The sequence below is a fragment of the Telopea speciosissima genome, chromosome 8 (genome assembly GCF_018873765.1).
Source record: "Telopea speciosissima isolate NSW1024214 ecotype Mountain lineage chromosome 8, Tspe_v1, whole genome shotgun sequence".
Lineage (NCBI taxonomy): Eukaryota > Viridiplantae > Streptophyta > Magnoliopsida > Proteales > Proteaceae > Telopea > Telopea speciosissima.
The window spans coordinates 52,518,707-52,545,816 of NC_057923.1; the positions used below are offsets into that span (position 1 = coordinate 52,518,707).

Consider the following 27,110-nt stretch of genomic DNA (forward strand, 5'->3'; position numbering starts at 1 on the left):
TTCATTCACCAAGGGTGAAGAAAAACTCGGTCCTATCTCTAGTTTTTTCTTTGGATGTTCTTTTTTCGAGTGAAAGTGATCGAACACAATATACATGAAACTTTAAACAATAGGAAAGAGAACGCTACCTGGTCGCGTCCGGTAGCAGCCCACACATGGCTATGCAACTGAGGGCACGACGGTCGTTTTTCGTGCAACCCTGTGTTTGGGCGCAGGGGCTGTGAGTCACACTCGACCAGGTAGCATTCTTTCTACATAAAAAATATGAAAGAACTCTGTCCGGGAGCGAGCGTGGACTATGTCAGCGCTCCCATGTGTTTATCTCTCTCCTCTTCATGTGAGAAGACATTCATACCCCTTGTTTAAGGAAGAGAGAGAAAGACATAGGAAACGCTGGCGTAGGACGCACTCTCTGACAGAAAATCACTTCCTTAGAGAGGAATCGAAAAGAGAGAGACATTTCATTTCATAAGCCTCGTTGAAGCAGAAAAGTTTGAAATTTCTTGCAACTTCGCATCGATAACCAGAGGAACCGAAAAAGAGAGAGAGAGAGAGAGGAAACTGAAGAAAGAATGGAAGACGGTGGTGGTACTGCTGATCCCTCTCCTCCTCCGGTCATCACCATCCAAGTAAAATTCAGTGGGAGAACTATACCTATCTCCATCAACCTGGAATCCACCATTAAAGACTTGAAATCCGTTCTTCAACCGCTCACAAATGTCCTTCCGAGAGGACAAAGACTCATCTCCAAAGGCACCTTCTCTCCCTAGCTCTGCGTACTTCTGTTTGTTAACTTCTTCTATAAAATTCTCAAACCCTATTGTGGTTCTTGATGCTGCGTCAGGTAAAGTTCTGTTGGACACTATGACGTTGAAGGATTCGGAACTGAGCGAAGGATCGAAGCTCATGCTTATGGCTTCTCAGGGATTACACCAAGGGGTACTTCTTCTTTTTTGCATTCCAAATTTCAATTCTGTCATTCTTTTATCTTTTCACTTCTTTGTTTTTCCGTTTCCTTAAACTTTTAGAGTATTTTTTTGTCTAATTTGAAACATCAATCCAACACTTCTAAATTGTTTACGTTTCCTTCGAATAAAGGATGGTCCTATCACTAAAGAAGCTTCTTTACCGTCCAATCTGAAGAGAACTATTGATGCTAAAAGAACAACTGAATATGATAAGATGAAGATGAAGGCACCCGTTGATAAGAGCCGTTCAGAACGCTGGAAACTCACTGGAGTAATAGCTTTGTCAGAATATCAGTTGATGGTATTTGCATTTCCTTGGTCTATCTGTGATTTTTGTCTGTTAGGAAATTATTCTCTTATGATCCTTCTTGGTTGCAACTAAGTTTTATGTTTAATGATGGATTATTTATTCTAAAATTCAAAATTTCTTGCTAAAAATTTATTCTAATCTTGACAAGAAAAACAATGCAGTAAAATTGGACTTCTCAAATAAATTTGTAATTTCCTGTCTTGCATAGTTGCATGTGGCCTTGAAATCTGTTTTGGATATCCCAAATCAAATGAGTCAATTCTCTAGTTTGAAGCTTTGAACTGCTGGTAATTCCACCGAGATTGACCATGATAAATCTATTAATTGGGCATCTGTAATGCAAGAGATATTTCATTGATTTATCAAACAATATTCTTTATGTGCAATGCATGCTATCTGGAATCTTGGGTCAATCTATTATATGGTGAATTCCTGGGCTTCTCATATTATTTATCCTTGACAATTACTATCATGTGTGGATATTTATTTTCTCTAATACTTGGCATTAAGGCCTTTGTATTGATTGAATATCTTAGGTGCCAAATGATTAGGACACATCAAGGTGAATTTCCATCTAATAATAAAAACTTGAAAAGTTGGTTCCTGGGAATATTTTCTAAATATTCCTCTATAAAGGAACCCCATGGATAAGAAATCTTGTAGAAGCAAAGAAACTTATCCACAATAACAAGAGATTTTGTTGTTTGCAATTTCATTGGTGCATAAATTAGCTCTTCCTGTTCTTAAGATGTATTTTAATCTTTTTTCTTTTTTAGTTGTGGCATTATTTTCCAATCTTAGTCTAAGGCCCAATAGTTGAAAGAGCCACTAAAAGAATTTCCCTTTCTAGGAGAAGGAAATACTGTAAGAATACTTCTAATCATAGTTTTCAAGGCATCGCCTAGGCGGATTTTCTGGGCCAAGACGACAACATGCCTTACTTGAAGCAAGAAAGGTGACCGCCTTGTGGCCTGGTGGGGCGCCTTTGTTTAGTGTTATTTCCCCTTATTCTTCTTCTTCTTCCTGTGTGGTTTGAAATAAACAATAGCTGCATCATATTAAATTCTTGAGTGTATAGATTAAATATATTATTACTGTGTACGCTATTTGCACCATAAAAATTCTTGGGAATATAAATTATAAATATTGTTTATTGGGATATAGATTATAGATATTGTCCATGTACGCTAGAGGGCGGGCCTTGGTACAACATTAAGGTTGCTCCATTGTGACCAAGTGGTCACTGGTTCGAGTCTGGAAACAGCCTCTCTGCGAAAGCACGGGGTAAGGCTGCGTACATTATGACCCACCCTAGACCCCGCAGTGGCGGGAGCCTTGTGCACTGGGTACACCCTTTTTTTTTGTTAACGTGTACGCCAATTCACAGTATTGTGTATGCCAATATTGTTCAACTACAACATATAAAATTCTTGAATATATAGATGATTACCTCTACTATTGTATTTTTTTTGGTAAATACCTCTACTATTGTTCAACTGCCCATTTTCTGGTGTCATTGTGAATGACAATTCACGGAGGAACATATAATGAATATGCTTATATTATATGAGTTTTTTTTTTTACACTTTACATTGATTCATGTTTATTTCGTTGTTTTTTTAATGAGTGTGTTTATATTATCTCCTATGTTTTTTTATTATATATTGCTTTTCTCATATTAGGTCATTATTAGCATAATTATGTTATTTGCATTGATATGATTTCTTTGTTGATATTAGAATGACAACTATGCTTTGATTGTGGTGTTGCCTCAATTTTGTATTTTTCTGTCAAATCTTATTCATTTTTTTTTTAAACTGGGATTTGGAAGACAATACCTGATGAAGTGTGGGCTTGTGGACCTTCTGTAAGAGTATTGGATCTCAGCAACAATTCTATTCAAGAAATATCAGTCAAAATTGGCTCTTTGAGTTCTATACAGGTGAATTTTCTGCACATTTCCATTTTCTAATTTGCCTCGTATATTTGCAACTTGAAAACACTTTCGACTACAAAATTTGTGAAACTTTGCCGGTTTGTGCTCAACCCTCTGTTTAGAAACTGTTCCTGAATGCAAATGATATATTGGACAAATGCATTAGCTGGGAAGGCATAACATCTCTGAAGTCGCTGAATATTCTGTCTCTAAGCCAAAACCAGTAAGTGTTTTTCGTTTTTTCACAATATTCTTTGGTCTTTTTCATAAGCACAACAAGCTTCAGATAACTAGTGATGGTGTGTTGAGAAATTCTGTTAATGAAAGTATATAAGCTGAATAAGACCAATCTAAGGTGTCAAAATCCAAAATGAATAAGACTATTTGAAGTGCAGACTGCAAGTGTTTAGAATGAGTTGTTCGTAACAGAACCACATAAAGCTTATGATGGTACAATGAAAGCTTTATTAATGCAACTGTATAACCTGAATGATTAGGAGACCTAAGCTATGGTGTTTACAAGACAGAACAGAGCTTATTTGCACATCAAAACTAGAGATATGGTTTAGGCTTTTGGTAATTGAAGCAGTGAACCATGCTTCATGGAAAACTAACAAGTTGACATTGAAACTAATGACAAGTGATCCTGGAGTTTTAATTGGAGATAAAGCCCCAGGAAGATTGTGATATAGGAGTTTAAAGGAAAATTATGTCTATTGATCTCCAGGTTTAGGGTTACGATTTTGTGGATTTCTGTAATAAAACAATGTGGATATATGGGTTAAACAATTTATTATGGGGTTTGGCTGTTTACATGGATGGGAAATAGTGGTTGGTTAGATAAATGGTACAGTTAAGAGATGGCAATTTGAGATTTGGAAACTCCACGATTTTGCAAGGTGGGGTTGTAGGGTAAAAAACCCAGCAAATTAATGCCAGAAACTAGGAGAAAGTAGAAGAGAAAGAGAAGGAATGCAAAACTAGAATAGATCTAATAGGACTAGGAATCTCTCTTAGAAAAGACAAAACATCACTCAGGGATTGTGGGTGAGCTCTTGCAATCCACTGTAAAACAATGGGATTTATTCATAAATCCTTGGAAGAGAAATGACAATTCCAGATAGTGTTGCCCAGTGTCAAAGTGGTGCACACGGACACCACCTTTGGGCTGTATTTGATTGTTTCAGCCTTTGAAAATGATCTCACATTATTTTTTCAATGGGATAATTTAAAGTAGATAATCAGTCCTTAGAGGGGATTTTCTTTACCTAAAGCCTAGTGAAACGCTCTCCTTTTCCTTGAATTTCTATGTAATCTGAACTAAAATTTTGTTCCTTTCCTGCCATGTCAATTTTAGTTGAGAAGAGAAGACTAGAGAGAAGATATTGGCTTATCATATTGACAAAGGCCTTTGTTTATTTATAATGATGAAGACGAACTACATAAAAGGTATGCTAGCTAGGGCTGACTTATAGGCCTTATCTAGTATACATATACAATGAATCTGGACAATACATAAAAGAGAACTAAACCGGTAAGAGAAGCGGGACATACTTCAACACTCCCCCTCAAGTTGGTGCATAGATATCTCGCATGCCCAACTTGGAAACAATAGGATGGAAGGATTTAATAGATAAGCGTTTAGTAAAAACATCGGCCAGTTGGTTCTCATTAATAACAAACGGGGTGTATATCAGACCTTCTTCAATCTTCTCCTTGATGAAGTGTCGGTCAATCTCAACATGCTTTGTCTTGTCATGTTGAACATGGTTACGAGCTATACTGATCGCAGCTTTATTATCACAGTAGAGTCTCATAGGTTCTTCAGGTGCTATCCTCTGATCATTGAGAAGTTTCTTTAACCAAATGAGTTCACAAAATCCATATGCCATTGCCCTGTATTTTGCCTCAGCACTGGATCTGGAAATTACGGACTGTTTCTTGGTCTTCCAAGTAACCAAATTCCCTCCAAGGAATGTACGGCAGTCCGAGATGGATCGCCGGTTATCAACAGAGCCAGCCTAGTCAGCATCAATAAAGGATTCTTACCTTTCCCTGGAGCAGACTTTAAATACCGAAGAATTCTGTATATCGCTTCAAGGTGACCAGTCTTCGGATCTTGAAGAAACCGGCTAACAATTCCTACAACATAGGCAATGTTTGGTCAAGTGTGAGAAAGATAGATGAGTCTCCCTACTAGGCGCTGGTATTTTCTTTGTCCATAGAGTCACCACCTGAGCTGTTGAGTTGGTGGTTAACTTCAATGGGAGATTCAACGGGTTTACAACCAAGCATCATTGTTTCTTCAAGCAGGTCTAGGATGTACTTTCTTTGAGAGATGAAGATTCCTTTACTGGATTGGGCTACTTCAATCCCCAAGAAGTATTTGAGTTCTCCCAAATCCTTAGTCTCAAACTCAACTGCCAACTGAGTCTTTAGGGATGACATTTTTGCCTGTGCTCACTATATCATCCACGTACACAATAAGAGCTGTGACCTTTCCATTCCTATGTTTGACAAACAAGGTGTGGTCAGCATTACTTTGCTTTAACCCAAATTTTATCATTGCTTTTTGAAATCTGCCAAACCAGGCACGAGGAGATTGTTTTAAGCCATAGAGAGACTTTCTGAGTCTACAGACATTGCCAGCTGTAGTAGATGAGTCAAAGCCATGAAGGATGTCCATGTAAACTTCCTCTTCAAGATCGCCATTGAGGAAGGCATTCTTTACATCTAGTTGCTGAAGATACCATCCTAGGTTTGCAACACAAGATAACAGGGCTTGAATGGAATTCATTCTTGCAACTGGAGCAAAGGTCTTTTGGTAATCAATGCCGTAGGTTTGAGTGAATCCTTTGGCAACCAATCTAGCCTTGTACCGAGCAATGGTTCCATCGGCATTCTGTTTCATAGAGAATACCCACTTGCACCCAACTGGCTTCTTTCCCTTGGGACATAGAATGAGCTACCAAGTTTCATTTTTCTTCAAGGCTTGCATTTCCTTTATCATGGCAGTCTTCCATTTTGGGTCGATATAGCTTCTTTCCAGCCCTGTGGGATAGACACAGAGGATAACGAGGAAACAAAAGCCTGGTAGGTGGGAGACAAAGATTTATAGGAAACAAAATTGGAAATGGGGTGTTGGGTGCATGATGTAACTCCCTTTCAGACAGCAATAGGACGATAATCAATAGATGGAGAAGGAGAAAGGTTACCTGATGTGTGTTCAAGTGCTGATTCAGGAGGAGTAGGAGGACATGGTAAGGTAGGAGCAGCTTTCTCTTGGTGATGAGAGTAGGTAATGAGCTCTCCTCCACCAGTTTCCTGAGCACTCTCCCCCTGAAGAGGAACAATCTTAATGACAAGGGGACTTAGGGGACTTTCACTTGGAGGCATCTCTTCCTCAAGATTATTTCTCCCCTTGATGAGATGTTGTATAGAACTGTTCAGACTAATGAAAAGTAACATCCATTGTAACCAACAGCTTTCTGGAAGGGGGGGTGATAGCACCGGTACCCCTTTTGAGATGGGGAGTATCCAAGGAAACTACACCTAAAGGCCCGAGAGTCCAACTTGAACTAAGTAGGAGAGGAGTTGTGAGCAAAGCTGACACAACCAAAGACTCTGGGAGGAAGATGGGAAGCAAGAACAAGGTCGAGGACCTGACTTATTGGAGTTTTGAAATCCAAAACAGTGGAGGGTACTCTGTTGATGAGGAAGGCAGCAGTCAAAACGACTCCCCCCTAATAAAATTTTGGGACATTGGAGGTGAACATAATAGACCGAGCAACTTTGAGGAGATGCCGGTAGGGGTGTCAAAAAAGCCTGGCCAGCCCGAGCCCACCCTAATCCCCCCTGAACCCGGACAGGGCCCATGCCTGGTTTTTCAACCTACAGGGCGGGCTTGGGTTTAGTATTTTCCTGGCCCTGGCAGGGCCAGGTTGGGCTTGGGTTGAGGCTTCGGGCTGAGCCCGGCCCTGCCCGACCCTGTATGACAACATTAATTTAATATATATATGTATATAATATAATATAATATAAATATAATTCTATTCAGCCAAACCAAAAAAAAAAGGTTAAAACTGACCTCAGTATCCATTGGGTATTCACTATTCAGCCACATTGCCAAAGCCAAACCCTAAATGCTAAATCTAAAATCCATAATCGCAGCAGCCGTTGAAGCTAATCTGGTAAATCTCTCCTTCCCTTGGTCTCCTACTCTCCTTCGACCTTCATTGATGGCTGCCGGAGTGAAAAGCTGCAACATTTTCGTTTCAGGTAATCTCTCTATCTCTCTCATTGGTTTTCAACTTGTCAACCCTGTTCATTATCCTTTCTACCAACTTGGAATCATTGCTATTTCTGCAACCCCCAAACAAAGCTCCTCAGATAGCAACATCTGGGTCATGTGGCATCTCCTTCAACAGCAACTCTGCTTCTTCAGACAAACCTTTTCGACAAAGCAAATCAACCAAACAGTCATAATGTTTGAGCTTTGGATTTATCCCAAAATCTCTTCATACTATAAAATATCTGGTTACCTCCTTCAACCAAATCTCCATGACTGCCAGCAAACAAAGCACTAGAAAATTTGAAATCGTTTGGCTTCACTCTCTTCCTTTGCATCATAAAGAAAATTTTGATGGCATCTGCTGTTCTTCCATGGATGGCTAATGATTTTATCATTACATTCCAACAAAAGACATCCTTATTTCCAACTTTAATGAAAACTTTAAAAACTCTATCAACATCTCCACATTTGGCATACATTTCTATAAGAACACTCGCTACTATAACTCTCACATGAGACCAATCTTCTATAAGATTATTATGTATCCATCTTTCAAATTCCAGAGCACCCAATTGGCTGGGAGCAAGCAGAGAGGGCAGAGATAAAGGTAAACCCATCCATATTTACACCTCCCAAATGCATCTAGACAAAGAGATCCAATGCTTCCTTGAATTTCCCGTGCCGATTATAATTTGAGATCGTGGAATTTCATGAAATCATATTTCTGACAAGCATTTCTTGTTAAGGTCTCCTGAGCTAGCTTATGCGTTAACCATACAAATCCATGAAACAACATTTTTTTTGGCATCCTGTCGAACAAATCTCTCGCCTTTTCTACATCCCCAGCTTTGGCATAATCAGTAATCAAATTACGACCAGGAAAACCAAAACCAGAACTGACGCCACCTTTTATTGATGCTCCTAACAGATCTAGGACATGTAATTCAGGGTCAATCAGGGCCAACCTGGTCCGGCCCGACCCAATTAGGGCCGGGTCAGGCTAGGATAAACCTTGTGAGGGCCGGGCTAGGGTAAACCCTGGCAGGGCCGGGCTGGGCTTGGGTTGATTGTAAGACCCCTCGGGTTGGGCTGGGATTTTAACATGCCCGGCCCATTGACACCCCTAGATGCCAGTTCTTCCGTTCAGGGATACCGTTTTGCTTTGGCGTCCGAACACAAGAAGTCTGCGAAAGAATCCCATGGTCATCAAGATGCTTAAGGAAAGGACTATCGATATACTCCGTCCCATTATCACTGTGCAAGGCTCGAACCTGGGCATTAAATTGAGTCTGAACCATATTATGAAAAGATTGAAAACAAGAAAAGGCTTCGGGTTTTGTCCAAAGGAGACATACCCAAGTTAAACGAGTGCAATTATCAATAAAAATAATAAACCAACGGTATCCACCCCGAGCAATAGTGCGAGAATGGCCCTGCAAGTCACCAGATCCTGAAAAATGTAGTGAGTGTAAAAAAACCTAGCACTGCAGTTTAAGTCAACAGTAAGACGGTGAATGGAAAGTAAACTAGAAAACAGGTTAGGGACATGAAGGACAGACTGAAGAGATATGACAGAAGAACAAGAAACAGTGCCTTTACCAGAAATGGCAGAAAGAGATCCATCAACAGCTTGGATCTTGTCCTTGCTTGAACAAGGGATATATGTACTAAACATGTCCGAAGAGCTAGTCATGTGGTTAGAGGCTCCAGAATCCAGAAGCCAGGAGGGACTAGTCTGGGATGAAGCAAGGAATATACCTGACTGGACAAGATGAGAAGCTGAGGTGGAACATGCCATAGGAGGGAGCAGCAGAACCCATCTAAGCCATTATACGTTGGAGAGCTACTACCTGATCTGAACGTAATGGTAATGAGTAGGGGTCACTGTCGAAGAGCTATCATTAGCATCAGTCACATGAGTCTGAGAGCGTGGGGCTCCTTGTTTCCCACCATGCTCCCTCCCTTTAATGTAGTCCTAGATAGGTAGGAGACCTACTAGGAGCCAGACAACAGGTTTAATAGCAAAAGGGGTTGCTGGTTCAAATGGACAGCACTAGGATTTTGGTTAATTCTAGGGTTTAGGATGGGAATTTGGGAATGGGTCTTATATGGCTTTAATATGCAGGTCTAGGGGTTTATTATGGGATAAAAATAATTGGATTTGGTTAAGTTTGAAAAATCTGCAGAATTAGGGTTAGGGTTTCGGGTTGTAGGAATTAGGAAATAGGCTGAATTTAGGGTTTCTAATGGGAATTTAGGGCAGGGTTTTGGATCGAGTATAGGGGACAGTGAGAGGGTAGATCGACCAGGTTTGGGGCTGGTTCTGATGGCTAGTTATAGCTGGACAGATTTTAGATGGATTAGGGTTTTTGGGGGAATCGATGGAATTGATGGGGAATGGGGCTGTGAGTGATTCAGGGTTAAGGAACTCATAAAATAAAAAAAAAGGGGCTGTTAGGGTTGGCTTTAGAAGGTTAGGGGAAGAAGGGAATAACTAAATTAATAAACAACTCACCGGATCTGCAGATCTGCAGTAGCAGCAAGTTGAGGAAGCTTGATTGAAGAAGAAGAAGGAGCTCCCGATCTACAAGATGCAGGGAGTCGCCGGAATCCACCAGCCCTCGCCCTTGATATGACTCACAAGACAATTCTCAGAGGAGAGAAGCAGCAGCAAAGGTTGATTTTTTTTTTAAACATAATGGGTGGGAGAGCCTCTCCCACGATCTATTATTAAATAGGAGGCCAAAGGCCTAATTCCTAAAACTATTAAAACTCTAATCTCCATCCAAAATCGTGGAGAGGTACAATTAAGTGACTTAAAACAATTTAAAAGGTATAAAAAAACTCAATTGACCCTAATGACTTAAAACAATTTAAACTACTTGAAATAAAAGAAGATTCCGTACTAGTCAATAGGATATAAGAACCTATTAGCCAATAGGAGCACTTCACTTAAATTAGACCAATTGAACCAATTGGATGCAACCAATTTAAACCGGTTCAATTTTAAACTAAGTATAGAACTGAAATAAACTAAACTAAGGCTCCTACTAAAACCCTAGGCTTAGGGTGGCTTCTTCAATTCGAGGAGGCTAGGGTCCTGCATCACCCTTGGGACAACCATGAAGTTTCCAACAAATTTCTTTAGTGTAACGTGAGTGGCCACAATAACCACACTTAACCGGCTCTTAACCAGGAGCAGCCGGTTTAGTCACATCAGGCTGAGGAGTAGAGGTGAGAGCTGATCGAGCGGGAGTAATAGTCAACATCATAAGGGATCGACGGCACTCCTCGTTTTGAACCAGATTATATGCCTCAAGTAAGGTGGGAAACTTTTCACGGCTAAGAACCTAGACATGGATTTGATCATACTCCGGGTTCAACCCAGTAAGAAAGTCATATAGGCGCTCCATCTCGCGCTCAGTCTGAAATGTACGAGCATCAGTAGGGTCAACCATGGACACATGATAGTAGAAGTTCAGCTGTTGCCACAATTTTTTAAGGGTAGAGTAGTAAGTAGGGAGTGATAACTCCTTCTGATTAGTTTCCCGAACTGGACAGCATCCCACAATCCTTTTGCCGAGTTCAACAGAACAAAACAAGGGCTAATGGTGGGTTCCGTGGAATTCAGTTGAAATGATGTTACAAGGGCATCATTTGCCAACCATGTATGTTAGTAGCCCCAGTGTCAGACAGTTTGGGAGTATCACCAGTCAAATATCCCAAACGGTTATTGCCACGAATCGTGAGCATACAAGCTTGGGACCAAGTGAGATAGTTGGACCCATTTCAAATTTGTTGGTCCAATTGGGTGGGTAGGGTTATGGCCATGGGTGCCAAGACGACCCACCACACTCCCCTCAACTCCCCGGTAGAGGTTGCTGAACTTTCCATAATAAATAAAAAGAGATGACCAAAGAACACTCACTGAATGTGTCGGGGTGATCACACCAGCTATCAATGAATTAATAGCAATATAGAAGGCCAATAATCACCAAGGCAACAACTTAAGAAGTCAGCAACATGATAGTAAAGCTGGGCAGTAACCAATCATAACATCTGGCAGTCTTGAAAAATCAAAGAATAAGGCCGGCAGCAACCAAGAATATGATAAAGAGACTATGTCGCTGGCATGAGAATGCACACTAGGCAGGGGAGATGGCTTGGTGAAATAGGCAACAGGCTTGTAAGGGCCTGGCTGGCACAAGGGCCAGCAGAAGTGCAGAAGGGGTTGCAGGGGCTGGTGGTGGCCTGGTGAGCTGGCAGGAGGCCTGGTGGAGGTTGGGAGAGCCGATAGGGTCTGGCAGGAGGTTGGGCAGAGGCCTGGAGGGCCTGGCGGGGTCTGGTGGTGGTGCAAGGGGCAGGTAGGGTGCCTGGCAGTAGTGGTGCGATGGGCTGGAGGGCCGCTAGGGCCTGGGGGAGGCGCAAGGACCAGGCAGAATGCCTGTAGGTGATGGCGCAATGATCTAGAGGACTGCTAGGGCCTGGCGGATCTGATCGTGGAGCCGACCAGAATCGGTAGGGCCATAGAGGCCTTTAGGCGGCGAGCGGTGCGACGTCGGCGGTCATGGTCAGTGATCAGGTGATGGTTAGGGATGGTTAGCATGGTGCGAGATGCAGGGAGAGCATGTTCAGTCAACCATGCTTACCATGGGAGGCTGAAGCCTTGGTGGTGGTGGCGGCGGTGAGATCTCCGGTGAAAAAGAAAAAAATACCCAACAAGGATCGGGCTTTGATACCAAGTTGAGAAGAGAAGATTAGAGACAATAGATTGGCTTATCAGATTGACAGAGGCCTTCGTTTATTTATAATGATGGAGACGAAATACGTAAAAGGTATGCTAGCTAGGGCTGACTCATAGGCCCTATCTAGTATACAGGTACAATGAACCTGGACAATACATAAAAGACATCTGAACCGGTAAGAGAACCGGGCCATACTTCAACAATTTTCTTAATGTGCAGTCATGGCATTTATCAAATTTTTTGCTTGGAAAATCAGCTGTTAGTCTTATGAATGTTCTAGGTCTTGAGATATAAAACTTCACCTTAAAATTATGGGACATAACCAGGATTGATGTAAAACTAAATTTTCTCTCAAACTGACAGTTTGTGGGAAGCGGTCATAGTTGTAAGGCAAAAGGTTCTTTGCACAGTCCACAAAGGGAGCCTTCTTACGTGGTCTACCTAATTGTTCTACATGGAAGGGGTATTTGGAAATTTCAGCTGTTGACATTTAGAACTTGACCTGGGTCTGCCACGTCTCAAATGTCGGACCAAATTCAATCATAAACCCGCCATGTATTGGATTTTTGCCTTGCATATTCAGATATCCATTCGTTGTGAACCATTTTTCAGATGTTTTATTTTCCCAGTGGATTTTCAGAGCTTTATTTTCCAATGGGCTGAAACTTGATTTGTGAGGACATGGCTTTAGGACCTGCCTGTCCATAAAATTTCGCCCCTCAGCAGATATTAGGGCTGTATTGGATGTCCTTCCTAGGTGGACCATCTAGGAAACCACTCTTCCTTTAAAGTTATGAATTCTATCTATTATTCTGAATGTATGCTTTTCAGGTATGTGCTTGGCTTTATATTCCGAGCTTTCTAATTCTATTAATTATTCAACATAGCTCTTTCCTGAAAAAGGAAAATTGTGCTTGAGAGCAATTCACACTTTTGAGTCTTTGATTTTCTACAAGGAACAGAAGTACAGAACAACCATAGTTTTTTCTTTTCTTATGCATTCGTGCATTACTTTCTTCCTAGGTAGTTTGTGGTTTTGGTTTTTACAATGATCTCTCGTTGGTGAACTATCTTCTTGAACTAATAGATTTTGAGTTATTGTAACTAAAGAAGGTGATATAAAGGATGATGTTTCCCAAAGAATTAAGGTAGGATGAATGAAGTGGAGAGGTGCAACTGGTGTACTGTGTGATCGGCGCATTCCTTTAAAACTCAAAAGGAAAATTTTATAGGACTGCCATATGACTGGCTATGATGTATGGTGCAGAATGTTGGACAGTTAAGAAGCGGCACGTAGATAAACTAAGTGTGGCGGAGATGAGGATATTGAGATGGATGTGTGGCAAGACTAGGAAGGATAAAGTAAGGAATGACCATATTAGAACTGAGTTGGGAGTAGCCCCAACACATGAGAAGCTAAGAGAGAGTTGTTGAGGTGGAATGGTCATGTTCAATGGAGGCCTTGGGATGCAACAGTTCGGAGGAGTGATTGATTCACATTGAAGGATCTAAAAGAGCTAGGGGCAGGCCTAAATTGACACTAGGAGAAGTAGTGAGGAAAGACATCATTGATTGGGGCTTGTCTCAAGTATGGCCTCGAATAGAGCTGATTGGAGGCCAACGATCCCTGTAGCTGGCCCCATTTAGGTGAGATATTCCTGAGTTTTTGTCGGTGGTGTTGTGTTCTTTTCTTTTTACTAGTATGTTTAAGTGTTTTATCTTGATAATGATCAATGTAGCCAACCCCATTCAGTTGGGATGTTCCTGAGTTTTTGTCGATATTGTTGTTGATATCAATTAAGCATTTTCAGTATTTACCCTGCTCTTCTTATCATCACATGTACATGATCCTTGTGCCGTTTCAGTAAAGTATCGAAGAACATGGATAACAAAAGATGATTCTCTGATACCTTATTTGATTATTATGAAGCTCATGTTGTTGGGCTCAGTACGGGAGTACATTTCTTAGTAGCTTTTACATAATTATGGACTAACATACGGCATTATATGATCTCTGCAGTTTAACCACTTTGCCCTCTTCATTGGGTGCTTTGGCTTCTCTAACGCAACTTCATATTGCAAATAACAAGTTCACAAGCTTGCCAATTGAAATAGAACTTCTTACACAACTTCAAATTTTAACAGCAAGCAACAATAGGTACCATTTTCCTTTGTACGTGATTATTTTGTTTTTTTATGTGCCAGTGCTGGTATAATAAAATAATTTTATCAACATGTTTGTTCTTCCTGTAGTTTTATATAAGTATATATATATATATATATATATATATGTATATATTCATGAGGTGTATGGTTTTATGTTGCATGTTGAAAATACTATTTTCTCCACCCCCCCTTTAAAAAAAAATACTTCAACACAGGAGTCATCTGTTTTATATGTTGGGCAAGTATTAAACATATCATACTTGAGTTTTCACAGTGAGTCTTAGACCTCTTCTCACCATAGTGAATCATGCTTGGTTCAAGGTTTAAATTTAAACTATGAAGGTTCTGTTTAAGTTGTCAATGATAACCATCAGTGTTATTCGTTCATTATTGATATTAATTTTTGTGCATTGGCAGGTTAAGCTCCGTGCCTTCAAGTATAGGAAACTGCAGATCTCTGATTGAGGTGGTATTATGTTCTTCATGTTTTAGAGAATTTGTAACTTTTAAATTTCAATGTTCCTTTTAACATCAGGATCTTGCATTCGTAGGCTAATTTTATTCCAGAGCAGGTGGTCTTACATGTTTCTGGTGTACTGCAGATTGATCTTTCATCAAATCTTCTGGTGGAGCTGCCTGACACATTTGGAGATTTACACAATCTCAAGGTCTGTCTTCCTTTTCTCAACTGGTTTCTGTTTTTCTTTCTTTTCTTTTCCTTTTGGTCCCTTGAGGGTTCCTATTTCTATTTTTCTGGAAACATGTAGATTAGTGTAAGCAGTTCCTTCCTAAATGGCATTTATGTCTTGTATAAATTAGCTCTTGCTGTTGTATTTAGTTTACTGAGGAAGATGGATTATGTTATAGATGGGAAACATCCCTTCAGAGGTATCACATAAGTACGGGTTGCTCTCCTATTGAATTTGGAACAAGGGAACCATGAGTTTATGCTGGTGCAAGGGTAGGATTATAGGATGGTATTCAAATGTGGAGGCAGCATGGCAGTAGTATGATAATATTGAAGGGTTACTAATGGTTGTGACATTGAGATATCATTCTACACCATATTTATAAATAGGGTAAAAAACTAAAACATTAAACATACTGCCACAAATTTAAGCTGAAGACCTCTTCACCTCTAGTTTAGATGTGTTCTCATGGTATAAGAATGGCTAGTTTATATATTGACAGTTTTCTCTTGTATTATTTTTCACCTAAATTAATAATGTCCAGACCATTCAAGGGTGACTGCCTGACCTTCAGATTAGTAGGTTAGTATTGCCCAGAAAGTTGATAAACTTCTATTTGCCATCAGATTTCGAAACAATGAGATGTCATCTGGTAAACACCTCTAGGCATATCCATCGAAAAAAAAAACCTTCTAGGCAGCAATGCAAGTTATCGCATGATTTTACTAAAAATTGAAGAAGTAAACAGAAACATCTAGGCAGTCAAGGAGTCATTGACAATCATAACATATAACAATCAAAAAGGCGGAAGGACTCTGATCCGTGTTTGTGTTCCATAAATTTCCGACGGGTTGTTTGGTAATCTAACTAGATACTGTGAAACAGGAAAGACTTGATGGACTTGAGGATTGCCTTAAGAGTTATTTTGCAGTAGCCAGTGAATGGATCAAGATGCTCTTTGGCTTTAGAGCTGGAATGGACCTGGAATTAGAATCAGCATGTCAGGATAGAAGATTAGAAGTTCCTACTACCAATCTTCTTCATATCCCCTTCTTTATTGCACTTCCTCATAACAGTATATTTTATTTTAAAGATGGGTAAAGGCTGGGCACGCCGCCAGGGTGCCCAGCATGTGTCATCCTCTCTCTTCCCCCCTTTGGCTGTCAACTGAGCTATCATGTGGTAAGTATTTGCGCTATCTGGGAAGGCCTTACAACTTGGGCTGCCCAGGAAACAGGGCCTCTAATTGGAAAACGGTAGTTGATGGAACTATGCAATAGCATAATCAAAATATAGAGTACTTTATAAGTTTAGGGCAAAGGCCACCATCATTTCTAGGGGAAAAAAATATTTTTCATCTCCTAGAAGCGTATCCAGTGCACAAGGCTCCCACCACTGCAGGGTCTGGGGAGGGTCATAATGTATGCAGCCGTACCCCTGCTTTCACAAAGAGGCTGTTTCTAGACTGGAACCCATGACCACTTGGTCACAATGGAGCAACCTTTACTGTTCCACAATTCCTAGGTGTAACCGTTTTTTTTTCACAATCTTTTAATTACATGTGTAACCATGCTTAAATAGGCACTCCCTAAAGTTTTTGGGCAAAATGCCATTGTTTTGGTTATTAAAATGACCATTTCTCTCTTTTCAGCCGAAATGGATATATAATGTAGTCCTAGATTGGTAGAAGACCAACTAGGAGCCAGTACAGCAGGATTTGATATGAATTGGTAGTCCGAATAGGGCAAACTATGATTTTTGGTCAAAATTAGGGTTAGGGTTTGATGTTAGGGTTATGTCAAGTCAAGGTAGGGGAGTCTATCAGTGAAGGTCCTGAAATGTTTTGATGGATGGAAGTGTGTAAATTTGAATGGGCACAGCCAATTAGGGTTAGGGTTTCGGGTTTTGGAAAAGATGGATTTCTAGGGTTTGGCTGGAAAGAAGTTAACCAAACTTGAATGGTTTTCTTAGGAGGGTATGAGGAATAATTGGTTAGATTTGTAGACTATTCTGACCGTTGGTTTGGGCTGGGCAGAAATTAGGGTTTTGGGTTTTGATTTGAGATGGGGAATTAGGGTTTCAGTAGCTGGAATGGACAGCAAGGGAGATCGAGTTCTCCTTATGAGCAGGGGGTGTTGTGGTTGAAATTTGATGAAGTTCTGATGGCTGGTTAGGTCTGGGGAATTTAGCGTATGAGAGAACTGAAAATAACAAAGAGAAAAACTAGGGTTGATGTTGTAGAGGATTAGGAGGATGGAGGATGGGGATGGGGATGTCTCGAACTTACTGTATTAGCAGATTACTCATGGCAGCAGCTTGTTTGAGGATGAAACTTGAATAAAAATTGAATCTATGAACTTGAACTTGAATAAAAATCAGATTTTGAACTTGAACTTGAACTTGAAAGAGATCTTCAAAGAACTTGAAGGAGAGCTTCAAAAGAACCACCTGGGCTTCACATCACAAGGTGTCGATTGGATCAAACACTAATCCCACCAATGAACCACCCGGGCTTCCCACCGCAAGGTGTCGATTGGATTAAACACCAATCCCACCAGCCTTGATCAAACACAAGACAAAACTTCAGTGGATAAGAAGAGCAGCAAAAAGCTTTTCATTAATCAAAATTCGTCTTCAATACTTGCTCCCCTTACAACCTTATATAAAAGACTCAAAAATAGACTCCTACTCTAAAAAGGAAAGGTCTAACCCAATCCTTAATCTAGGTAACTTAAACTGACTAGGAAATTGAAATGAAAAAGAAAATAGACTCAAAACATGGTTGGACTCATAGAGTCCTAATCCAGCCCAACTTAAATAACAATTAAATAGTCGTATGACCACTTAACCAAGTCACATGATCAATTAAGTGATCACATGACCACTAACCAAATAAAAAGAAATCTACTAACTAATCCCGTATGTAACCTTATTACCCATAGTTTAGGCCCATAAAAGTGGCCTATCACATGGTAAACCCATGGGATCAAAGGCCCAACATGTATATAACCCAAAGCTAGACTTATTCCTAATAAAAGAAGCCCAGTTTGGTGATAAATCTGCATCAATATTTCATCGAGATATTTTGGTTTCAGCCATGGTCAAAATGGCCACCAAAATCGAAATTTAGAATCTGGTTAATAGCCTGTGCACGGGTGGAAATTCCCAAATCATTTTGGGTCATTCCTCCTATACAGCTTGCGGTTGGGAGTTTTGGTTAGTCTTTGTGGATTGGCTCCAGCCTTTCCTTTTCAGTGTCTGAGTCAGTATAGCATTCTTTTGTATAATCTTGTAAGGTGTAAATGATAAAAGATAAGAGAGGAGAAGAGGAGAGAGGTGGAGCCGATATGTTTGTGTAACCTTGGGAGTCTTCCACTTGATGTGAGAGCTCCCCTTTCATTATACACACTAGGTGATGCAGATCCAAGCATCTGCAAGAAGAAGAAGCAGCCCTAAGATTAGGGCTTTGTGTTGGAGCCTTAGTTTATTTCCATACTTAGTTATTTCAGTCTTAGTTTATTTTTGCATTCCATACTTCACTAGGTGATTCAGATCCAAGCATCTGCAAGAAGAAGAAGCAGCCCTAAGATTAGGGCCGAGTGTTGGAGCCTTAGTTTATTTCCATACTTAGTTATTTCAGTCTTAGTTTATTTTTGCATTCCATACTTAGTTTATTTTCCAGTCAATTTGTATACTTAAATTGAACCGGTTCAGACCATGGTTCAATTTAAGTGATTAATTCCTATTGGTTGTCAGGTGATTATTTCCTATTGGTAGTTAGGGAATCTTTTAAGTCTTAGCTTTTAATTTAAGTTGTCCCACCCCTCCATGATTTAGGTAGAGAGGGTGATTCATATTTGTAATAGGATTTGGGCCTTTGGCCAGATTATAAATAAATAAAATCGTGGGAGGCTCCCCCACAATTCAAATTTCAGAAATAACTTTGTCTTATGCTTGCTGCCATTGCTGCTGCTGCCTTGCTCATTGTGAGTGTGCCTTGTGAGTAATATCAAGGTGAAGGGACTGGTGGATCTCCAGTTGACTCCTTGCATCTTGTAGACCGGGAGGATCTTCTACTCATCTCCTTGCATCTTGTAGATTGGGAGAACTTAAATTCTATCTTCATAGCTGCTGCCATTGAAGATCTGCTATTCAAGTAAGTAGTTTACTGTTTCAGCAATCATCCTTCTTCTTCTAATCCTCTAACCTAAGTCAATCGATCTCCACTATCACCCCCTCCATTAATCCAATCGATCCACTAAACCCTAATTCATCTTAAGTCTGTCCAGCCTTATCCCACCATCAAAATCCAATCAAAATTGGATCACAGCCTCCTCTCACCACACCCTACACTCGATCCAGCTTACAGTCCCATCCTACCATTAAACCCTAATCCCCCTTAACTCCAGACCTCCAGTAAAACCCTGAAACCCTAAAACCTACCTAGACCAATCCAGCCATCAAAACCCTTCCAAATTACACTCGAACTACCCCTTCACTGTCCCTAGCACTCGATCCAAAGCCCATCCCAGAATTTCTATCCTAAACCCTAGTTTCACCTATTTTCCTATTTCCCCAAAACCCAAAACCTGAAACCCGAAACCCTAATTCTCTGAATTTTAAGTTCTCACTCAAACCTTACTAATCCTAGCTCCTTAGACTCCCCTAAACCTACCTAATATTACCATAGAAGACTTACCTCCATTACCCTAAACTTGACCTAAATCCTCAAACTTGTCCAGTTAGCCAGCTGTTTGAAAAGTCTTGGTTACTTGGCTCCTAGTAGATCCTTTGTCTATCTAGGACTACATTACTAAGAAATAAGAAAACAGAAAATATCCAAACTACCCCTAAACAGAACTGATACATAAAACAGTCCCTACTAACACTCCCCCTCAAGCTGGAGCATAGATATTAATCATGCCCAGCTTGCTACAAATATAATCTACTCTAGCATTCCCAAAGGACTTTGTAAATAAATCTGCAAGTTGTTCTCCTGTATGAACATGGCTAGGAGAAATGAGTCTTTGTTGCAGCTTCTCTCGAGCAAAGTGACAATCTACTTCAATGTGTTTCGTTCTTTCATGAAACACAAGATTTGAAGCAATATGACCAACAACTTGATTATCACACCAGTTGCATAGGAGAGTCATCCATAAATCCGAGCTCAATTAACAACTATTTCACCCACATCAACTCACATGTGACATGTGCCATGGCTAGATACTTTGACTCTGTACTAGATCGAGCCACAACAGTCTGCTTTTTACTTTTCCATGACATAAGAGTCACTCCTATAAATGTGCAATAACCAGTAGTTGACCTTCTGTCAACAGAAGAACCAGCCCAGTCAACATCTGAAAAACCCTTAACTCGACCATGACCATGATCCGAGTAGACCACGTCCAAGAGCCTTCTTGAGGTACCTCAAGATACATATGATAGCATCCCAATGAGATGCACAAGGAGCAGATAGAAATTGACTCACAACACTAACAAGAAAGGCAATGTCAGGTCGAGTCACAGTCAAGTAGTTTAGTTTCCCAACAAGCCTCCTATACTTCTCAGGATCTTTAAGAACATCACCACCATCAGCTATATGTTTTGAATTAGGATCCATAGGAGTATCTAGAGATTTATATCCTAGTAATCCTGTCTATGAAAGAAGATCAAGAACATACTTTAGCTGTGAGAGCGTAATCCCTTTCCTAGATTGAGCACTTCCACACCCAGAAAGTATTTCAATCTTTCCAAATCTTTAGTTTGAAACTTCTGTTGTAAATGCATCTTCAACTTTTTGACTCTTGAAGAGTCATCTCCTGGAATGACAATATCATCCACATATACAGTAAGAAATATTCTTCCTGCATCAGAATGCCTAAAAAAATACAAAATGATCACTACTACGTGTCAGTTCAAATTGCAAAACCACTTCAGTGAACCGACCAAACCAAGCTCTGGGTGACTGTTTCAACCCGTACAAGGATTTCTTCAGCGTACACACTATCCCATACTCCCCCAGAGCAACAAACCCAAGAGGTTACTCCATATATACCTCCTCTTGGAGATCACCATGTAAGTATGCATTCTTAACATCCAACTGAAACAGAGGCCAGTAATGAATGGGGGCAAGAGAAAGTAATATACGAACAAAAGTGAGCATAGTAACAGGAGAAAAAGTGTCCAAATAATCAACACCATACACTTGGGCATAGCCCTTTGCCACAAGCCGAGCCTTCAAGCAAGCCAAAGAGCCGTCAGAATTCACCTTCACCATAAAGACCCATCTGCAACCAATTGCTGATTTACCAGAGGGTAATGGAACAAGATCCCATGTCTGATTGCCCTCCAAAGCTAACAGTTCCTCAACCATAGCAGCCCTCCAGCTAGGATGAGATAATGCATCTGCAACAGACTTAGGGACAGGATGCTGCTCAAGGTATTCAAGCAGGAATGAAAAGAAGAGGATAAACTAGAATAGGACACAAAGTTAGATAAAGGATGTTGGTTACAACTCCGAACACCCTTACGGAAGGCAATAGGAATATCAAAGTTAAAAGGAACAACAGGAGAAGAAGAATAAGGATTACCTGGGGTAGGATAAGTCGGGTGAAGAAGATGAGGTTGAAGCCGGAAGTGGGGGGGGGGGAGGCACACCTTTCGAAGATGGCGTTGGTACACAACAGCAGGTGGCGGTGGCGGTGGCGGTGGCGGAGATGGCGGCTGTGGGGGAGGTGGAGAAACCTGTGGAGTAGAAGACTGAATAATATAAAGAGGAAGATCATTGTCCAATTTAGAGTTAACAACAGGAGAAGCCGTATAAGGAGTAGACTCAAAGAAGGAAACATCAGTTGTAACAAAATTCTTTTGTAACTCAAAGGAATAACAACGATAACCCTTATGAGTACGAGAATAACCCACAAAGATGCATTTAAGAGCCTTGGGATCCAACTTAGAGATACCTAGACGATGTTCACGAATGAAACAAACACTGCCAAAGACACGTGGTGGTAAGGCAAATAAGGGAGCAGAAGGAAACAATAGAGAATAAGGTATCCCACCACGTAAGATAGAGGAATGCATGCGGTTGATTAGATAACAAGTTGTTAAAACAGCATCATCCCAAAAGGGTTTGGCCACCCCATCTCAAATAAAAGAGACCGTGTGACCTCCATCAAATGTCTGTTTTTCCTTTCTGCCATACCATTTTGTTGTGGGGGTGTCGGCACAGGAAGACTGATGTATAATGCCACGGTGAGTCATAAAATTAGTGAAAGGAGCGGAGAAATATTCCTTAGCATTATCGCTACGAAAAACACGCAAAGGAGTACTAAATTGAGTGTTAAATTCATTCACAAATGCACAAAAAATAGAAAACAACTCAGAACGATTCTTCATTAAGTAAAGCCAAGTAACTCTGGAGTAGTCATCAACAAAAGTAACAAAATAGCGAAATCCCAATTTAGAAACAATGGGACAAGGACCCCATACATCTAAATGAATTAAAACAAAAAGTTGATTAGACCTTGGACTGACTCTAGGGGGATAGCTTACACGATGTAGCTTCCCAAACTGACAACACTCACAATGTAGACTAGAAAGAGACTGAAAGCAAGGATCTAAAATCTGTAAACTCTGTAATGATGGATGACCCAAGCGACAATGCACTTGGTGAGGAGATGCCAAACTCAAACATGCTACAGACAAGGTGTCTTCAATTAGGTACAAACCCCCCCGACTCACGACCTCTACCAATTGTCTTCTTCGTCGTAGGGTCCTAAAAGATACATGAATGAGAGAGAAAAGTTACATAACAGTTAAAAGTTTTAGTAAGCTTAGTAATAGACAGGAGGTTAAAAGGGAACTCAGGTAAATAGAGAACAGAGGATAAGGATAAAGGAGTGGCCTGAACAATGCCTATACCAATTACTTTAGCGAAAGAACCATCAGCTAAGGTAACATTAGAGGATGATGTACGAAAGGTAGAAAATATACCTGAGACCCTAGTCATGTGGTCCGAGGCTCTTGAGTCGATGATCTAGGGGCGAGGAGTAGTCGAAAGACATGCAGTGGCATTACCTGTCTGACCAAAGGTAGCAGTAGAAGGCTGGGAAGACTGAGAGATTTGGAAACTGAGTAAAGCGGGTATAATCCTCGTCAGACATTGTCACAGTCTTACCCCCAAAAGGAGAAGGTGATGGAACAGTAGATTCAGTAATGGCAATAGAATTGACAAACTGTTGTTGTGGTGATTTGCCATTAAGTTTCCAGCAGAAGCGTTGAATATGTCCAGTGCGACCACAATGGTGACAGGTCTTCACCATGCCTGAAGAATCTAAACTAGAAGTAGGAGCTTTCCCAGATATAGAGGCTTTGCCAGAACCACCCCCACGGCCACAACTACCACCAATCCCTGTCCCACTACGGGATGGTGTGTAAGAGGTCAAGGCCGAACTATCCACAGTAGTGGACTCATGAGAAGTCTCACGAGATATGCGTAGGACTTGTGAAAAAGTGTCTGAAAGTGTGGCTACCTTATCACCACCAGGTATCTGGGAATGACTAGAATCAAACTCCTTCCCAAGACCACCCAAAAATCCCATGACTGCGAGTTGCTCTCGTTGGTTCTGCATCTGTTGCACATCAGAAGTGATAGGAAGTTGGGAATTCAGCTCCTCATACATCCTCCTAAAATCAGCAAAGTACTGGGTCAAGGGTCGACCCTTTCAGTCAGCTTTGTAAAACTCCTGAGATAACTCATAGATACAAGATAAGTTGTTCTGCCCCAAATACAGAACGTTCAAATACTCCCATAACTCCTTAAGTGTATCAATATGGGTCACCAAATCAACAATCTGATTTTCTTAGAGTTCAACAACTGTCCCAAAATATGTGCATCAATGGTATCCCACGATGCATCATCAGCTGGTTTAGTCTTGGTTAAATGGTCTTGTTGGTCATGACCAATCAACACCAACCTAACAATCTTCTTTGATTGTTGAAAGTTGGTGATTCCTTCTAACTTCACAGTAATACGGTTGGATGATGAAGACACAACCTCACTAACAACATTCTTTGGTGGTTCAGACATTGCAACAAACACAAAGTGGAATGCAGATGTAATATGTACCAAAAAACAAAGCAGAGAAATATCAACAAGACTGAAAAAGTCGATCTCAACACCTTGGAGGTTGATGCCAAAGCTCAAGACCTGGAAGCAAGCTTGATTTCCATCTTCTAATGTGATGAGAATCAATCTCCAATCACTCTCCAATCAAACAAAACTCGATTTCAGGCCCAAACCAGAAAAGTCGATCTCAAGCCTTCAAAACCCAGAAAAGTTGATCTCAGCTTCTGCCCCCAAAAATCGATCCAAAAACTCGATCAAACTTGCTTTCTAAGATCTTGAATGTATTCTCCACTTCATAGATCAATAAGCAACCATAAAAGAGACCTAGTTCTCAATCTTCAACCACGAACTAGTCTCTAAACAGTTCGAAAATACAGCATAGGGTGCACCCTCTTTCAAACAAAACTGAAGAAACTCTCAAAACTCGAGCAAAATTGAATCAATCAATGATGATTGAAACCTAGAAAGGGAGGAGACAAGATACTAGGAAAGTTAGTCCCTAGAGATCTTGCTCTGATACCATGTAAATGATAAAAGAGAAGAGAGGAGAAGAGAGGAGAAGAGAGGAGAAGTGAGGAAGAAGAGAAGAGAGGAGAAGAAAAGAGAAGAGAGGTGGAACCGATATGTTTGTGTAACCTTGGGAGTCTTCCACTTGATGTGAGAGCTTCCCTTTCATTCAATATATATAGTGACTTAAGATACACACTAGGAAATATGAAAATAGAAAATACCCAAACTACCCCTAAACAGAACTGATACATAAACAGTCCCTACTAACAGGGATTATACAGCCCTACCAACGAATTTTATAGTGAAGATGAAGATTTGTCTCAGTTGTCTGTGAATTTCAGGTTTACACTTGTGGATTCAGGTGTGTTGACTCTTGTAGATTCAGGAGTGGTGTTGCTATGGGATTCAGTAGCATGTTGTTGTTTTATATACAGTAAAATTCTGTCATATATTTAGATCCATCCGCTGGATGCAAATCATTCTTTGCAGGTCTGTTTATCTGCCTGAATTGAGTATTCAACCGGAGTTTCCTCTTGATCAGATCTGTTTTGACTGACGTATTTTGATTTTCTCTGTTTGCTGGTTTTGGTTCCATTGCTGCAATTCTGGTTATATTGAGGTTTTCTAAACCCTTATCCCCTTAAGGATAGAGACCCCATTATTGTGTTTGGTTGCGTTCCCTGGAAGATGTTTGGGAAGGGAAAAGTAAGGAAAGGGGTTTTCTTCATAGTGTTGCTTGTTTGCGGCTTTGCACTGAAAAAGGGAGATAAAGGGTTTCCATCACAAATTTGGCCACATTTTTGTGAGAAACATTTTGTGGACAACACCATTCCAAAATCATCCCTGGGATGGCTGTTGCGTGCCTTTTGGTTTTTTATTTTTATTTTAGTTGCTTTCTCATCTCATTTTGAATAAGTTTCTGGGCAGATACAAAATGTGTAACCATGCAAAAGAAGGTGACATTCAGGCCCCAATTTCAGGAGTGCTTTTGAAGCTGTGTTTGGATGCTTTCCGTAGATGTTTGGGAAAGAAAAATTGAGGAAAGTCATTTCCTTCAGTTTGATTGGTTGCAATGAAAATTTGAGGGTCAAGGGTTTCCCCTCACAAAATTTCCCTCATTTTTTGCTGGAGACATTTTGTGGGCAATACCTTCCAATCATCCCTTGGATGGCTGTCGCTTTCCCTGGAAATGCAATCAGATGAATTTTCCAAAATTTTTGGAAACGTCACTAGTCTCCCCTTGCAGTCTCTCTAGGAAAGCAACTAAGTGCAGCATGAGAGTTTAGAAATATCAAGCATGGTCCTCCCAATTGGACTACGATGGATTGTATGGCCAAATTTCTTACGCAGGATTCTCCATAGGCTGTTGTATTTGCTGACCCTATTCGAATATATTTGCTGCCATCATGGTTGTAATAATTATTGCATGCATGGTGTAGGCTTTGAACCTCAGCAATAATGGGCTCAAGTCTCTCCCTTCTACATTATTCAAGATGTGTACCCAACTCTCAGCACTTGATCTCCATAACACAGAAATTACGATGAATCTTCTCCGTCAGGTAGCAGCTTTATGTTTATTTATTTGTTTGAATCCATCAGAATCTTTTATTTTTGAACGTTTGATTACAATATCATATGGATAACAGTTTGAAGGATGGCAAGATTTTGACGAGCGCCGCCGTTCAAAACATCAAAAGCAACTGGATTTCAGAGTTGGGTTCTCTGCTGAATTTGATGAAGGTGCAGATAAGAACTGAGGACCTTTTTCTATTATTCTTGGTGCACATTTGTGAATTAGTGAAGCAGGTAGCCTTTGATTGCTTGATGGATTCATGGTGGATTTGAGAGTTTGGATCTACAGCAAATGGGGACCAATAGAGGATGACTTCCTGGCATTGGTACATAAATATGAGACAGTAAGTGTGATCAATGAAGTGAATCACTCAATTAAATCAAAAGTTGGAAACCGTGCTATTGACTGGAAAACATTCTTGTATTGTTCATGAAAATAGTTTAGAACTTCTGCCTCTAGTTTTGCAGGAAAATTATTTGAATGAATGTTGTATATTTGAAGGTCAACTCCAGCAGATGTTTTCAAGGGACACTTGAACAAATATGAAACTTGTTTAAACAAAGTTTGCGAGTAAACAAAAGTTGCCAGCTAGTGCGGCTGGTAAGGACTGTGGCAGGTTTGTTGCCTGGTCTGAGGATTGAATCCCACCATCACCTTAGGGGTGAGGATGTGGGGGTAGGGGTAAAAAATAAAAGTGGGGGGGGGGGGTGTTGGAGGGGGTGTTGGAGGGGGGGGGGATCTATGTTTAGAACTCTGAATAAGGCTGTCATTGTTTTTTTTAATCTGATTTGT

General features: G+C 40.5%; 1 protein-coding gene across 1 annotated transcript; it reads left to right on the forward strand.

Annotated features, from left to right (window-relative positions):
* Positions 1-521: 521 nt before the first annotated feature.
* On the forward strand, positions 522-26,828 carry LOC122672843 (LRR repeats and ubiquitin-like domain-containing protein At2g30105). Its single transcript, XM_043870339.1, has 10 exons — positions 522-753; positions 845-939; positions 1,099-1,269; positions 3,110-3,220; positions 3,337-3,437; positions 14,271-14,408; positions 14,834-14,882; positions 15,019-15,084; positions 26,185-26,304; positions 26,392-26,828. The coding sequence occupies exons 1-10, from the start codon at positions 573-575 to the stop codon at positions 26,500-26,502; spliced, it is 1,143 nt and encodes a 380-aa protein (XP_043726274.1). The 5' UTR covers positions 522-572; the 3' UTR covers positions 26,503-26,828.
* Positions 26,829-27,110: the final 282 nt, after the last annotated feature.